Here is a 17,434-nt window from a genome sequence, read left to right as displayed (position 1 = left end):
TTGTGGTTTAAGCCCAGCTAGAAATTAAGCCCCACCCAGCTGCTCTCTCAGCCTCCCTTTTTCCCCTCCATCATGGTGGAATGGGGAAGAGAATCAAAGTGAAACTTGTAGGTTGAGATAAGAACAGTTTAACAATTGGGAAAAAAAGTAAAATACAGTAATAATGGTAAATTATAATAATGATAATAAAAATTAAAAAACAAGTGATGCACAGTACCATTGCTCACCACCCTTTGACACACCTCCCCCCACTTCCCAAACCCAGGTTGGCTCCCCTTCTGGATAACTCCCCCCCTATTTATATACTGGTCATGACTTTATATGGTGTGGAATATCCCTCTGAGCAGTTTGGGTCACCTGACCCAGCTGTTCTCCCTCACAGTTCCTTTTCAGAACCTCCTCCTTGGTAGAGCATGAGACAAGAAAAGACGTCCTTGACTTAGGGTAAAGATGACTTAGTAAAAAACAAAACATCAGTGTGTTATCAACAACAATCTCAATTCTGAATCCAAAACACAGTACTGTAACAGCTACTGAGAATAAATTAACTCTATCATAGCTGAAACCAGGACGTGTTATATTGACAGTGGCACCGAAAGGTCTCACTTGGTAGAGTCTTCTGAGTTATCAGTGCTTTCTTCTTTCACTTCAATAGCTAAAATTCAGTAGTTCTCTTCATTCAGTAGTTCTGTCCATCTACTAGACAGCTAAGAACTGTTTTTCTTTGAAAAACAATGGTCTGTTATCTCTACTGCGTGTTCCTTTTGTCCATTTTGTTACCCAAGTAAAGTCAGTACTTGTCTATAAAATTTCCTGTGATTTTAGGTTTGTAAAATTAGTGGGTAATGAGCAAGTGTTAATTAGTTGCCTGTAACATTTATCAGCAGTTCTCAGTTTTACCATTTTGAAAAATTCTAAATCAGGATTCTCAGTATTGTGAAGACTGTAACATAAATGAGTTATCCAGCTTTATGTAGAAACATGTAACAGAAGACTTTCTCATCTTGTGAAACAAATGAGCAGTTTTCTCCAACAGCTGCTCGCAATTCTCACAATATTATTGAGTTTTTTCAGTTTCTATTCCATTTATTTGTCATGTTCTTTCCTCCAGTTACAGTTTATACCTATTTCACTTCTTTGTAGGCTCTAGGCTCATAATCTTTATTGTGTTGCTTAACTGGAATAAGAAAAATGTTAGTGGAGTTTTTTTCCTTGTTAATGTTCAATCTTAAAAACTTCCAGTATACAAAATAAAAGACTCCTAGAGCCTCATATGTCTCTGGTTGGTAATGGCTAAGAACTGAAAAACTGAGCCAATGTCAGTGTGGTATCATGGGTGTCAGTAAGATTAGATTTCAAGTGTAGTTTGATTTTACTCTCTATATTGAAAGCAGCTGTGTAACATACTAAGTAGTATGCTTCTGAAATAGTCTCTAGACTGGTACTTCTTTATTAGGTGATAACTCATTTGAGACAGAAGTCATATGGAAAAGGAAATTCAGTGATTGAAAACCTTAAGAATGTCATAATATCCATAGAGAGCTCACACTACATTTGTAAACCTTAAGGTGGTGGTGTTCATTGGGAAAAAAATCCAAGAAAAAGAAAATTAAAGTTTAAACAGTCATTTTAAACAGTAAATTATCAGCATAAATTATCGATTTGACATGCCCAGCTACAGATTATTGGAATATTTTTCTCACATGTGAATAACAGTATTGAATGAAATAGTTAAAATAAACTAAAAAACATTTTATTGGATTTATTCATTTTGAATTTAAATAAAGAATTGGAAATCAGTGTCCTTGAGTAGGTCCAGAAGAACAAGTGGCTAATAAATAGAAATTATTTTACACGGTCTCAATATGTCCAGCTTTAAATGGTATTCTATGTTGGTTTGTTAGTAAAGTAAGTGACCATTATGTGCATTCTTTAGTGAAAGCTGGATCTACTAAATTAGTGCTGTTTGAAGATAAAGTAGCTTGGCAGAAAGTTTCCACATGTGATTAATTGGGGGAAAATGATGAAGAGTTATTTTTTATGAGCTTAGTAGATATTTTTAGCTGTTAAAAATTAACTTATTTGCAGAAGTGTGAACTAGTTATTGTCTATATATGTCTATCTATATATGCAATCACATGCATATGATTGCTAAGTATTTTCTATATACTACACAAGAATTTATTTATAAACATTAAACAAACAGCCTAGTTGTACATTTGTCTGAAATGCAAATTCACAGTGTTTTTCCTAATTATGGTGTTGCAAATATTGAGTTTATGTGTAAAAGTCAATTACACCTTGCCAAGTACTATCTGCGATCCAGTGTTGACTTTTTAATCCTGTGTTACCTTCTAAGGTATCAGTACTACTGTTTCAGAAGCAGCAGCATGATCTGACTGTAGCCCCAAGTATAACACTTACTGTACTTAGGTATTCTAAATTTTTTCAACAGAACATATTCTTTACCATATTTTGTATTTTCACACAAAGTGTGAAAGAAGGTGAGTCTGTTTCCCAGTGCAGAAAGTGCAAACTGACACACATGAGATGTTACTTCAATTTTGAGCAAGGAATAAGGTCTTCAGTGGTATGGCAGATACTGAAGAGAGATAGGACCATTCTTCCCCTTGGGAACTCCTTTTGTTCAAGAAGACTCATTCACTACATTAAAAAAAATATTTGGTGGGACTTGCATTAAAAAAAATCTGGAGATTCATGCAGAAATAATTTTTCCTATGTTAAGAGTGGTTATGACTATGTACACATGTATGGGAAAAAATTAACATAATCCAATTAGCCATTCCTTCTTTCTCGACATGAGGGTCGTATCCTGATCTGTGTTACTTTACTTCACTGTTACAGAGCCTGTTCCTAGCACCTGTACAGTTAACCTGTGGGGGTGGAGGGGTGTGAAGTACAGTAGGATTAGGAGATTTGCTTGTTTTGTTCTTCCTTCTCCATGTAGAAAGGGAAGAATGAGTAGACATGAGATTTTTTTTGCCCTTGTGGTATTCACACCAACACAGTTCTTTTGTCTTGAGACTTGCTAAACCAAATGTAAAAACTTCAGTATTTATTGAACAAAAGGTGTTGCTTTACTCTCTTACGGACAAAATGTGGTATTAGGTTATGATTTACTGAATATTGAAGCTGATTGTTGGTCTGTTTCTATGGCGCATTAACTAAGTATTGACCCAGGTGCAGGACTTTTAATGAAGCTATTATTTAGACCCAAATTGGATTTCTGTATTTTATTAGGCCTATCCTATTAGATTTATAATAGACAAATTTACAATACTGGTTCCTACATGGCTGATTGGGTATTTATATTGAGGTGGCTGATTTGGAACTCTCTGGGATTTTTTTTTTTTTAATTATGTAAGAATTTTATTGTTGCTTCAGGCATATCAGAGGTGAGAAATTACTTGATCCCTTCCCCTCCCAACTGTTCATTTATGGACTTCCTATCTTTCCAGTAAATTTCTGTACACAACTGATGTTTCAAAGCTAAAGCACACTTTTTGCCCCTTTTCTGTTTTAAATTTCTCTTGGATTGCTCTTCTAAAATGCAGTATGTTTTTATGTTTCAAAGTTACATTGCACAAATACTAGCTTTTGCTTTATTTTTATTTAATACTGAACAGACATTAGCCCTTATAACATGCATTCAAATGCAAGTTGTTAAACTGTAAATGTTTTTATATCAATGTGGTAGATAACTTTGTAACTGCAGATGTTCTTTTAAAGATTTTTTGTTAATGCATTAAAGTGTATGTTGTCTGTAATTGCAGGTTGATGCAACTGAGAGTGAACCAAAGAGCTTTATCTTTATGAGTGAAGATGCACTAATAAATCCTGACAAGCTCCTGGTCCTAATTCATGGTAATGGTGTTGTCAGAGCCGGTCAGTGGGCTAGGAGACTTATAATTAATGAAGATCTGGACAGTGGCACACAGATACCATATATAAAGAGAGCTATTGGAGTAAGTAGAAGTGAATGTATGTGTAAAGGTTGTGTGTGCTTATGGATGTGTCTGCATACTGTATATGAAGAACTGTAAATCTGTGATGTTCCAAGTTTTTAATCAGTGTTTCATATTGTAATATCTGATCATTTTAGTTTTGATGGCAACACTTGTTTGATTTTATTGGAAGTGTTTTCTAGTGGAACCAAATTTCTCTCTTACAGTGGTGGCACTGCCATATAGTTTAATATGGCAGATAACGTGACAAGAGCCCTTAGCAGTTGATGAGATGCAATAGAAGGCACTACAGAAATTTGTTATGTTTTCCTTTATAATTCATTAAGTTTCTACATATTCTCACTTAACATCTGTTGTTATCTCATGATAACATGAGCTTTCATGATAACAGCAGGTTTTTTTGCTAGGCTTGTACTGAATTTATTGGAGGCACAGTCTTTTTCAGTTTTGTTCTAAATACTGATTCATTCTGATTCAGTACTACTTATCAATACTTGACAGTAGAAAACATTTACATTTTATGGACACTATTTTGTTACATTTACATCTGTTTGAGAGGCAATGGACAATTTATGTTATGTTTTTATCATTGGAACTTTGTAGGTGTAATTAATCACTTACACCCTCCTACCTAAATGAAATTTCCTGTAGTAAACATTAGAAGAGCCTATTTAAGACTATTATTTCTATTATATTTACCAATTTAAGCTAATGTGCTACTGTAAATATCAGTGTTGTCACTGTTATTGTTTCACATTTTGCTGAATGAAGTTTTAAATTTTTTGCAGTTGTCTTTAAAGTCTAGGAAATGGCTTTCTTCTTTTTTTACTATTTTTCCAATGATGGGAAGGAAGAAAGCATATAAAATATTAGTTGTTTTATATATTTTATATAAGTATGTTTTATATAATAAATATGTTATTTTTTGTTTGTATTACGCATTATCAAAGTACCAGAGTACACTTCATGTGAAAAAGTAACGTATGCTTGTAGAGTGAGACTTGCCTTCTTCTAACATAAAGTTTTTTATTAATTTTAAATCAAGACTCAGAGACAGAACAAAAAGTAGTTTAAGATTACTAAGAACAGTACAACTGTATGGTAGGTCCAGTATAGGACCTCTAGTGCAGGTTCCAAAACCTTTCCCAAAAAAACCTAAATAGCTGTAGCTACTTAAAATTTTGTAGCAGTGCTTACATACTTGCATTTTTGTTCTTTCCTAGAGGTTGCTGCTGTCTTGGGTAACACGAGAGACTGAGTATTTAAAACTGGGCTCCTAAGCTTAAATTAACAGTTAATTTTTAAGGGTATTTCTAGTAGAGGAGAGTTATACTTCCTGTTGCTATTTTTGTATTTTTATTTATTTTGTGCAGTGATTGTGCCAGCATGACAGATACCAGACCTCTGTTCTCTCAAATGAGTATTATACTTAAAACTAGATTATCTGTTTCTGCATTTTGAATGCTTCTTAAAAAAAAATAAACTGAGAAAAACCCCAAATATTTGATGAGAAAATATCTTTAAAAAAATGTAATCACTAGATCACAGTGGGGCATCCAACTTTATGTTCTTATCTTTGAATTTTTTCTTAATACAGTTTTTAAATTAGTAAAACACACTCTTCTCTTTTTGAGCATCTTAAAATTCTGGTAAATGTACTACTTGTTTAGAGCCCCTGGTGGTCTAGGGGAAAAGACACTGCACTGTCACTGCAGAGACCCGGGTTCGATTCCCGGTCGCGGCCCCTCCCCGGGCAGATGGAGCTCGTTAGCCCTGTAAGGCAATCCATCTACGTCCTGAGGACCTCGCTGCCACTGTCCAAGCGTGCTTGGCCCCGGCAGATGAACCTCAGGATTAAAGGGTGGGCTCAGTTCTGCGCACACTGTGTCTCACCTAAAAAATCCAATGCGCAGGCTGGAAGGTGTAAAGACCTTCCCCGGTTCTTCGTTCGCAAAGACTGGCCATTACTTACTACTTGTTTAGAACACACACTATTTGCAATGATTTTTTTTTTCGTGCAAAATGAAGATTAGATTGTATTCAATTGTGTTTTGATCACTTGCATCATTAAGTGCATTACTATTTTTTTGTATCTTGTAATCACTGTAGTGGGAATTGGTTGTATTTCTGACTAGATAAGACAATATTTTATGGAAGTTGGATCCCACTGAGGTTATTTAGAATCATTAAGTTATGACTAAAAAGAGAATACAGGTAGGTACATGCTGATATCACGTCAACTTCTTCCTCTGATGAAATGAAATTAGCTAGCCTAGACGATAAATGGCCTGAATAAAAACTGTGGTAACTCTCATGCAACATAGCCAGTTTGAAGTAAGGAATTATTTTCCTTGATCTTCCTGTGTTTCTTCTAAGAAGAGGTCTCATCCTTGAATGAAACCAGCAGACCTTATCAAAGCATAAGATTACACTGCTGATGACAAGAGAACATAGGATTTTTTTTTTAATAGACTTCTGTGAATTTCAAGTGGATAATGGTATCTAGGATTTGAAAATTCCGCTGATCTGTTGTGCATTTTAAATACATGCAGGCTTTGTAGGCATCTTAAAACATCTGCTGAAGACTAGGTTTTAGTTTAAAAAATAAAAATTAAAAATTGCAGAAGTACTGCTTAAATGTCTTATGTGCAGTAACTAGTTCAGAAATACCTGCTTTTCTTAAAACGAAACCAAATAGAGAAACAAACAAACAAAAAACTTTAAGAAGGCCAAACCCATATCTTTTTCTCTGCTGCTTTTCTCTTGCTTCTCTTTTCAGTTCATTTCTTGGAAAAACTGAAAACAGAGATGTAACAGCTGAAGTAATCAGTGAGCAGTGGATTGAGCGGGATGAACTGATACTGCTAAGCAGGAAGTTAAGGAAAGAGTAGAACCTATTTCTCTATGATACAGCTTTTGAGGAAAAGAATTAAGAAATCCTGCTTTTCTCTTAGAGCATGTATAGAATATGGAATGTACAGGCTTAAAATTTATCATATTTCTATTATTTTGGGGCTGTTACACATTGTAAAGAAAAGATGCAAAGAGAAATATTCTGGTGAGAATTCAAGTAGCTAGAAATGTGTTTCTGATTTTAATTTGTGTGTTTCCTGTGGGTAATGCTTCTGCTTCCATGTGTTACATCAAGTTCTGTTGTGTAGATTTGATCTTTTATGTAAGAGGTTTTGGGAGAAGTTGACAACCGTTTATGTGAAGAGGTAACATTATTGTGTTAATCTGAGTATTCAAACTTGGTAGTGTGGAAGAGATGTTGAAATATGAAAGAAGAGAATAAATAAGTGACTAGACAGAGAACAGATTGTAGGAAATGGGGGAGGGAGAAAAGTGTATACAATGTGAGAAACAGATCTGTGTAAATACATTAAAACGCTGTAGGACAAAACCTGTTTTAGAAAAACAAGTATGAAAAAGACAAATCTGATAATAAAGCAAGACTGTAACAAAAGCTTGATTAAAATAAATGCTTATTATAAAGGTGTTTTTAAGCTAAAAAGCTGACAATTTCCTATAATTGCTGAAACTCTCTGCAGTGGAAAATAATGATTTTTGACAGAAGCACTAGTCTGACATATAAGAGACTGCACTTCAAGTTTCTCCTCCTGGAATGAGGGAATATTCCACTGATACGAGAATTCTGCACTGAAAACATTCCACTTCTCTTTTTTTATTTAAAAAGTAAATGAAATAAACAAATAAATCAAGTGTAGATTAGAAGAGTAACTTTAGTCTGTCTCTTTTATATTTTGCCTAAGTGGTTTGTCCGCTGTCAGTACGATCAGGCTCTTAGTAGATCACTTATTATTTAGTCATACATCCAATAACTGAAGCAGCACCAGTGAGACAGTGACACAGAGGTAAATTCTTCAGTTCAGTGATGAGGGCATTAACTTGGAAAGTTGAGAATTAAGGATTTATGTTCCTAGTTTCATTGTGGCAGTTGAAGGGTTCCCATATTCCCTATGTTAGAGAAGGGTAAGTTGATGAACTTATGGAGGAAGATTGTTCCTTGGGGAAACAGGAGCTCAGATTATCTTGGTTTGGGCATTGTGAAGAATTGTGGAGTACTTTTATCGTTGATACCTCTCCTCTAAAGAATAAAGAAGACATCAATTTACTGCACAAGTAAAAAGAAATTGTTGGATATTTTCTGTGTCTTTGTAAATACAGTAAATTTATTACCTAAGACAGTTGTGGTCCCAGGGATGTTAAAAAAATTCAACCACAGCAACTTTCACTTATTTGATTTTTTAAAAAATCAAATTTAAGAAACCTTCCAAAAATGTTAAGGTGTCTTTGATATTTTTATTATTATTTAAAGGAGACTTAATACTTGACACAGACCAGACAAATAGGTTCTTCAGAGAACCTGGACAAGTTTTTCAGGAGGAATTCAGCAGCACCTGCCTGACATTGCCTGAACAAACAAACAAACAAAAGATTTGCATGAGATGGATATTCACCATGGAATATTTCTTTAATGACTGATAAAATACGATTTTCAGCTTTGGTTTTCTGTTGTGTTTATCTTACTCTTAATTTTTTTTACAATTTCTGTTCTTAAAAAGATTTTTGATCATAATATTGGATTTAAGCACTTAATATTATTCATTTGTACAAAACTGTCAGGTTGGCAATATTTACTAAGAGTTGGTGAGGGTTATTACTTTCCTCTGCATGCGGTAGGATGTCATTAGTTTTGTTAGTCAATTGAATGAAACAACAAAGTCATTCAGTGTAACAGCAGTAAATTTCCCCACCATAACTTTTGTGTGATTGCGTAGTCTTAATGGTTAGTGTCTAGTACAGTAACACATACTATTCTGTATTTTGTCTTTCTATTTTGTAAAAATCAGTCAGTTTCAACAGTGGATATTTACATATTGTTGCCCAGAAATTATGCTTTGTTTAAACTACACTAACAAAAATTCTTGCTAAAAAACTTTTCAGTCTCACTTTTAATCATAGAATGTCTTATTAGACAAGCATCATCTTTGTTCTCTCTTATAGTTTGCACATGTTTAGCATAGTTTCAATAAGATGGGTGACACTTTCTGGAAAAAAAGAGTAGCTGACGTTTCACTGCAATTACTGTTCTGCCATAGAATACTACTATTTATATACCTTTTATGTCTTGTAAGTATATTGTTGCAGAAAGATGTTAAAATACCTCATTTATTTATTACTAGTCAATTACAGTGCCACAGCAATCATAATCTTATTTGGATATTCTAATATATTTCTGAACCATAGATTTTCACTAAAATGGGCAGTAATTTGCTATATTGTTTTATTGTATATTGTATGTTTTCAAATACTGCTTTTCTGACTCTGGTATATGTATTTGGTTTATTCATTCTGTTAGACCGTAGAACTAACACTGCTTGTAAAGTCCTTCTTAGCAGAAAAAACTTGTCCTACTTTTGTGCTGATTATACTAAGAACAGTTATAGGTGGTTGGATGACCTTTTGAGATCTTTCTAAAAACATAAACACAAATCACAGTGTATTATTAAATAATTTGTCTCATCTAATTGGCTTCAAATCCACCATACTCTGGACAGAAAATTTAAAAAGCAGTGTATTTAATTCCTTCAGTAACATTTTACGAGGAATTCATAATTTCTTGCATACTGATCACCAAGCAGATAGAAGGAAAATTTACGTAGTTGACAGCAATATTAATTGATCACAAAATACATAGCAATATGTGATAAGATGTGCAGGAGTTAAAATATTGTCAGAAATTCAAGAAAAGGTTAAAAGCTTAGGCTAATACTGAACTGACAGGATATAAAGCCCACACCAGCCCCCATGCCAGCAGAGGAAAACAATGAGATGACAGCTCTACTGTTTGGAGAGGGGTTGCTAACGACAGCTTATTCCTTTATGATTTCAACTCTTGACAGAAGACAGGTTCGCTTGTTGCATCATGGCAGATGTATCATTACCTTCTGGCCCTGTCATGACTGAACTGGAAAAAAAACCCTCTTGCAGTTCGAAAAATTCCTTTGGGATTAGTGCATCCTTTCTAAGATACATGTTACCATTGTTGTATTAATTGTGTGTATTACATTCTTACAGTTTTCTGTGCTACATAATTTGATAATGTAGAGATACTTAGAGGTTGCTTTGTCTTCCTTTATTCTCCTGGCTGTCATGTTTTAGAGCCTTGTAGCACCTTGCGTTAGTTTATTCTTACTTTGTCACTGACCTAAGAAAATCACTGTTCAAAATACAGGTATTTGAATAAATGTGGCTGGAAAATAACTTTTTTCTCCCTCCCAAACTATTTCAGCAGTTTTTAATTGGCTAAATATGGGGTTAAGAACACACAGTGAATATTTAAAATAGTCATCATCATTTTAAGAAAAAAGTTTAATATGAGTTTAAATAGCCTTTTTATCATATGTATATTGATATTCTCCCTTTCCATCACCACCACCCTTTCTCCCCCCTTCAACTTGTTGGATACCCAACAGAGACTCTTGAGACTTAAAAAAGAGTAAGAAGGGGTGTGGATTTTTGAAAGTATGTCAAAAGCCTTGGGGTTTGGGTATGATCGGAATTTCAATAGAGGTTGAGATGAGTTTAAATGCATAGAAGGAGAACATAAAAATCTTATTTAATTTCTGTCATGTTGTTCTTTTTTTAGTCACTCTGATGTCTTTTTCAAATCTGCTTTTCTCTCAAGCTTTGTGGTACTGTATCCAAGATCTCGGCTTTTTCCTCTTTGTATTTCATTTTAACTGCTGATCCCTTTTCTGTGGTGCTTCTGCCTTTAATATCAGCTGAAGCAGTCTGAATGGCTGAATCAAAGCCGTTTTGGGAGAGAGAGAGTGTTTAAGATTGTGCAGGGTGAGATTCTCTGGGTAGAAGGTAACACTTCCTGCAGTTATAATAAATGCACTTGACATTTTCAAAGGCAGGAGAAACCATGACTTGCTCAGGGGTTAAACTTTTTAAATAACTTCTCTTGGGAAAAATGCCATCAAAAAAATAGAATAATTAATTGAAGATACTCGAGTAACCTAGGTTTGAAAAGAAAATATTATAGATAGGTCAGGTTTACGTTTCTATTGTATTTCCCTCCCCTTTGTTTTTTAAACTATGACCTTTTTTTAAAATATGTGCAGTATTAGCAAATCAATCTGCTTCAAAAAAATGTCATTTACCTAAGACAGTACTTTGTGATCTTATTGTTTGTGTAGTCCAGTAATTGTAAGAATAGAGATTAAATTCAACATAGAAATATAACTTTAGATTTACTAGCTTTCTTATTTCCTACTCAAAGATTTATTCTGGAAATCGTAATTTTAGCTAACAGAAAACACTTGCAACTGAACCTTACTAAATAAGGTTAAATGGTAGTATACATTAAGAAATTTTAAAATTTAGGTCTGAAGAGTTATGTGAACATTTAGTACATCACGGTGCTCAGCACAGGGGCTGGCAAACACACTTCTGTTCTCGTTCCAGAGTGCTGGGTTATACATCTGTCTTGGGGGAGGGGGGGGGGGGGGGCTTAAAACCAATTTTTTTCTGTATCATTGTATTTATTGTAATCTTTTGTTAAATTGTAACTTTGACTTATCGTCTCTCTTGAGTTAGGTTCATTTCTCCTACCACTTTACTTTTAAATGAGCACATATGACTGGCATAGCTGAGTTTATTTGGTCAGGAGCATTCTGCCTAACTGCATACAGTTACCAGACTGTAGCAAGAAGGTATACAGTAGTCTCAGGTCCAACAACCTAACTACTATTTCTGTGTGGAGTTTTGTGGATCTGCCTAAGCAAGTTGACTGTGGAACTGTGACTTTTTAATTTCTCAGAAATTGTAATTGTGGTCTGTATCTTCAGTTTATTGTTTATTTTAAATTTGTGATATGTGTATTATTTGTAAGATCTGTGGGTAAATACATACTAGTATGATTGTAGTATGGATGGAAACTTTGCTGGGTTTTATTTTCATGTATAAGAAATTATACATATAAGTGCATTTTTGTGGTCATGGAATAAAGGTTTTAAAATACCTTTCATGGTTCTTTCTGGCAACATTTTCTGTTTTGGTGATCTTGTCAATGATTGTGTGAATACATATTTTTGGGAGTGGCACCAAGCCAAGTCAAATCATAGAATTGTTAAGGTTGGAAAAGACCTTTAAGATCGTTGAATCCAACTGTTAACCCAGCACTGCCAAGTTCACTCCTGTACCATGTTCCTGAGTGCCACATCTCCATGTCTTTAAATGCATCCAGGGATGGGGATGCTGCTGCTGTCCTGGGCAGCCTATGCCAGGGTTTGACAACCCTTCCCATGAAGAAATTTTTCTCTATATCCGGTCTAAACTGTCCCTGGCACAACTTGAGGCCATTTACTCTCATCTGATCACTTGTTGCCTGGGAGAAGAGGCTGACCCCCAAGCTGACTACAGTCTCCTTTCAGGTAGTTGTAGAGAGTGATGTGATGTCCCCTGAGCCTCCTTTTTCTTCAGGCTAAACAACCCTACCTCCCTCAGTTGCTCATAAGATTTGTGCTCCAGACCCTTCCCAAGCTCTGTTGCCCTTGTGTGGACATGCAGCTGTGCACCTGAACTTTTTGAAATGCCATTTTAAGAGGAATAATGATTACTTATGAAAATTGCTTTCATATAGTACAGAATGACTTGTTAATTGTTATTGGTTGACATATTCATCTTAAGTCATTAGCTTAATTTCACCTATGAAAGGCTTCAGTGGCCAGCACCTTTGTTCTGTTCGTTCAGGAGCACATTAATACAGGAATGAAAAATAGGCATGCCTGGTTTTTATATTCTTTAAAAAAATTAAATCACTATAACTTAAAAATATTTAATGCCTATTTAAAAATATTAAAACTGACCTTTGTCTTATTTATTGTATGTACCAATGGTTAAATTATTGCCTAACTAATCTTAATGCATGGTAATTTGTAAATTGTATTCTTTAAAATATATGTCATAAATTCAGTATTACATGTATGTCAGTATAGGTATGGAATATGTATGTGTTCAGTATTACAGTAAATTGCCAATACCCTGTTGATTTTTCAAATGAATCAGTACTTAAATTACTTAACAATTCAATGGGGAGATAAACACTTCCTTATTCATACCATGAAATGCATATTTGAATGAAATTGTGCTTTGCTTACTGTGTATCAAGCTGGAAAATATTAACTTTAATCCATAGGAATTCAAATGAAAAATCGATATGCTTCATCCTTAAGTACTTTAGTAGTGTTCTAACAATGCACATTGATGCTTCAGGTAATAAGAAAAGGGATATGACAAAGACTTCGTTATGCAGATTTGCTCAGGATGGTAACCTTTTGAAAATACATAGATCTTTAGAATGATATATGTCCCTTTTGATCAAAAACTTTTAAAAGTTTAATAATTCTGTTAGAACAAATTGAAACTGTGGGTGATTGAAATTAACAAATTATAACATCAAAAAACCTGAGAGTGAGGTATGTAGTAGGTCATTTGCTGCTGCAGGCATTTTCTCTCCCTTCAGGATGTGCTTGTTTAGTTTCTCGCACTTCGTGCCTGTGGCACTCTGTGGTGAAATTCAGACGTGTTCTTCTTTTTCAAGGAATCTGTAGGGTGGTACAAAATTAATAAATGGTATTACTTTTCTTATTATCACCCATCCCAGGGAATTCACTCTGTGCTCCCTCTTCAGAAGAGTTGAGTTACACAGAATATATTTATTTTAAAAAATATATGTTTTTGCATAGAATTAAACAGTTTACGCATAATATGGTGAAATATGTCATTAGGAAAATGGAATTTTTCAATTTTCAGTGATTTCTTTAGAGAAAAAAAAAGGAATGGTGACAATACCTTATGCTGATTTAACCTTTTCAACCCTAGAAGTTACTGAGAATTCTTAAGCATATGAAAGTAGAGGTGATTTTTATGTATTTTTTTAATAATTTTGGCCTTGTGAATTTAGTTTCCTTTCATCTCAGCAACATTTAAGGAGTAAACCTGTTTTGAGGCTATTCAGCTGGATGATTATTTTTGGGAAAGGCCAGGTGTACCGACTTGCATATTCACAACCATTTGTTGTAGCATATTGCAGTGCTAATCCTCTTAGGAAAAGGAGAGATTGGAAGCAATAGCTTAACCTGTTATATTGTGTACTACATGCAGCCTCCACCTCTGCTGTGCCAAAGGCAGTGAGACTTCAGATTGCTTTGGAGGGTAGAAGATATAATTAGGCTTGGGTGTAAATAATTGCTGGTACATGAAGAAAAACAACTTCTTTTTTTTTTTTTTTTTTTGGTGGTTTTTTGGTAGTAATTAATTTTAATTGTTCTTTTAGCTGTGAAAGACAGAGTTGCACTTAATAGTGCCATGGTCTTAGCCTGTTTTTTGCTTCTGAATGCCTAAGCCAAAGAAATGTAACTGTATTGAATATTGTCATTTATTGTAAAGTTTTCTTCCTTGGAGTTTGTTGTAGGTTTGAAAAGAGACTGCAATTTTAAGCTTTCCTTGAGAACAGATATACTTAGCTAATAAGTAAAGGTTCTTTTTACCCTAAAAATCATTTGAAAAATATCAGCAGAAAATGTACATGGTGCTTCAGTGCACAGGTGATTGAGTTTCTGCTGACCCTCGTATCTGAGCCTGTGTTTTGAATCCCAACTGTTCCTCTAGCATTGGGAGTAATATGATTGAGTCTTCTGGAATGAGTTCTTGAATGCTGATAACAGGAGGCTTTTCCATGAAGTACAGAAACTACTCATGTGGAATATGCACCTTCCACATCACGCATGGTTGAGATCAGATACAGTATTTTCCAGACTTGACAGCCCTGGTTCATGAACAGTGATATTTATACTGAATTTAGGACCGTCTGAGTGCTGATATTCAACTGATACCATCTGATGATAAAAATAAGTGATTCTGAGTTCCATTCAAATAATACAATGTTGTTATTGTGAAATACTGAAAAGTTATTTCTAACAGCTGATTAAAATAACATTTATTAATTAAGACCTCACATTGAATCAAATATTTACTGGCTTTGATTATATGAGCAGTGTCAAAAGAGTGTCATTAATCTAATTTATTAATATTGGCATTTTTCATATTTTATTCATGGTATTTATATTCACCATGTTAGATCAGTATTTCTTTTTGCCTCATTTTGAAACAGATCTTAAAATAACCCTATCCGGCTATTTTTGATTCAGATTAATCCCCCCTCATCCCATACCGTGTATCGACCTTCCCTATCTATGTTGTCCTGTAAGATTTTCTGTACATTTAATTTATTTTTCTAAACGTAGTTTCATACAGGTGTGGAACATTTCAGGACAGGAGAGTAGTGGGAGCTTTAAATAAAAAGTATGTGCAATTGACTGAGCTGTTCAAATAAATACCTTCCATCTCAGATAAATAAGAAATACTTAGTGTTTTTGTGGTGAAAATGAAGGGCTCACTTCTAGCCTTATATGTATCAATTTTTGGAGAGTTTATTTAGGATTTGACAAGAATTCCAATATGAAATAATCTATAAGACAATCAAAATAAGTATTTGCTACTTTGACTTCTTGCCAGTTTCATCTAATAAGATTTTGAAAATGTCATTCATGTGTCAAGTGTTTTTTTTTCTCTTTGAGAGATTAATTGAAAATGTAACCAACAGTATTTTTTACCTTATTTCTACTTCTCGTGCTAATATTTTCATAGTGTGATCATTTTACATTTGTAGTTTCTTTTTTAGCCTTTTTCTTTCTAGTTTGTGTTTTTCAATTTAAAACTGTTGCTTTTTGAAGTACCTTTGTGTGTGTATATATGTGCAGGTATATACATGTGCGTGTAGATAAAGGTAAGTGCATCTTAATTATCTGGTTGATTGTAACTTTTCAATTTCATGAGCATTAATATAAGATGTGGGGATCCAGGTAAAATCATAGTTAATTTCTTACGTCTTCTGGGTTTGGAAGCTGCACATGCATTTCATTCTTTGGAAATGCTGATTATGTTTTACAGCACTGAAAAAGTCCTGTTTCATGTTACTGTTTTCTTTTAACCTGGTAATTTATTAGATAGTAAAAAGGAGATGTATTGACTATTTCTCAAAGATATAATATATATATAATGTATATATATATATATAATGGCCAGTCTTCGCGAACGAAGAGCCGGGGAAGGTCTTTACACCTTCCAGCCTGCGCATTGGATTTTTTTTAGGTGAGACACAGTGTGCGCGGAACTGAGCCCACCCTTTAATCCTAAGGTTCATCTGCCAGGGCCAAGCACGCTTGGACGGTGGCAGCGAGGTCCTCAGGACGTAGATGGATTGCCTTACAGGGCTAACGAGCTCCATCTGCCCGGGGAGTGTCCTCACCGGGAATCGAACCCAGTGGCACATTTTGCATTACAAGACGGGACACAAACACACGAGATATGTGACCCACAAAATGTGTGCCAGATTGTGAATAAAGTTGCTTCTCCAGAGGTTATAAAAATTAGGGCAAGTTTAAAAAGTTTGAAACTAAAGGGTATATTTTTCGCTCATGAGAGAGCGCATGAATGGGCATGGCTTCTATCCCTTGTACATGAAAAAGATAGGAACCTACTTTATCAGGTAATAGCACTATGAAACCAGAGGAAAGAGGAAATGAAGGGTCATAGAACAGCAGAGCCTAGGGAAAGGTCAAGAAATCCTTACATTTCAGGGGGAATTTAATGCAACCTGTCTGGATGCAGTTGTAACCTGTCAATGCAGACAGAAATAGAGTTAAGAAGTGTGGTCCTTGATTGACCAAAATAAAAGCATTGAGAGCAGTGCTGCCTTCTCAGGTGACTTTGGGTGTTGCTGCCCAGTGGCTGGCATTGCCTATTGGAAGGAGCTGGAAGAAATGCAGAGCTCTGGAGAGACAAAATGGGAGCTAATAGAGCTGTGGCCAGTTGACTGGGTGACATGAACAGACCCTTAAGATGCCTGCAGACCCAGCAAGGGATTACATTTAGAAAGCCTTTGCTGTGCTTAGTACTGTCTTTTATGGATGGCATCCAAACTGGAGATGTTGAAACTAGCAGGGGTCATAGTCTGTAAAGACAAAGTCTACTATTGTTAGGATGCTGCCATGAAGAGAGAACCTGCTCTTTCCACGGTCAGTGTTTCTGAATCAAAATACTTCAACTTTTGGCAGGGCTGTTTAGATTTTTGAATTTTTGACTGCAGAAAAATCTTTTTAGATGTTGAGATGAAAGAGAAATGTTCTTTGGCTAGAGTCTGTCTTTCTGACTGGCTCTGAAGAATGACTGTGCTTAGACCATTTTGATATAATCATAGCGAATCTGAAACTACATCAGATTCTTATTCCAAAGTACATTTTTAAAATTATTTTCCTGAACGATGTTAACATTTTTAGGGAGATTACAGCGAA

General features: G+C 34.8%; 1 protein-coding gene across 4 annotated transcripts in view; it reads left to right on the top strand.

Moving 5' to 3' along the window:
* Positions 1-17,434, top strand: part of FAM172A (family with sequence similarity 172 member A) — a 265,625-nt gene that overhangs the window by 70,020 nt on the left and 178,171 nt on the right. For all 4 annotated transcript variants that reach the window (XM_027878113.1, XM_027878123.1, XM_027878104.1 and 1 more), the window contains exon 6: positions 3,795-3,986. In XM_027878113.1, coding sequence (XP_027733914.1) covers positions 3,795-3,986 — 192 coding nt within the window. The remainder of the gene's footprint in view (positions 1-3,794; positions 3,987-17,434) is intronic.

This window comes from Empidonax traillii, unplaced genomic scaffold, assembly GCF_003031625.1.
Source record: "Empidonax traillii isolate 1590-97213 ecotype Southwest subspecies unplaced genomic scaffold, ASM303162v1 scaffold4:size3804566, whole genome shotgun sequence".
Classification (NCBI taxonomy): domain Eukaryota; kingdom Metazoa; phylum Chordata; class Aves; order Passeriformes; family Tyrannidae; genus Empidonax; species Empidonax traillii.
The sequence above is the reverse complement of the archived record's forward strand: the minus strand, read 5'-3'. Positions and strand labels throughout refer to the sequence as shown.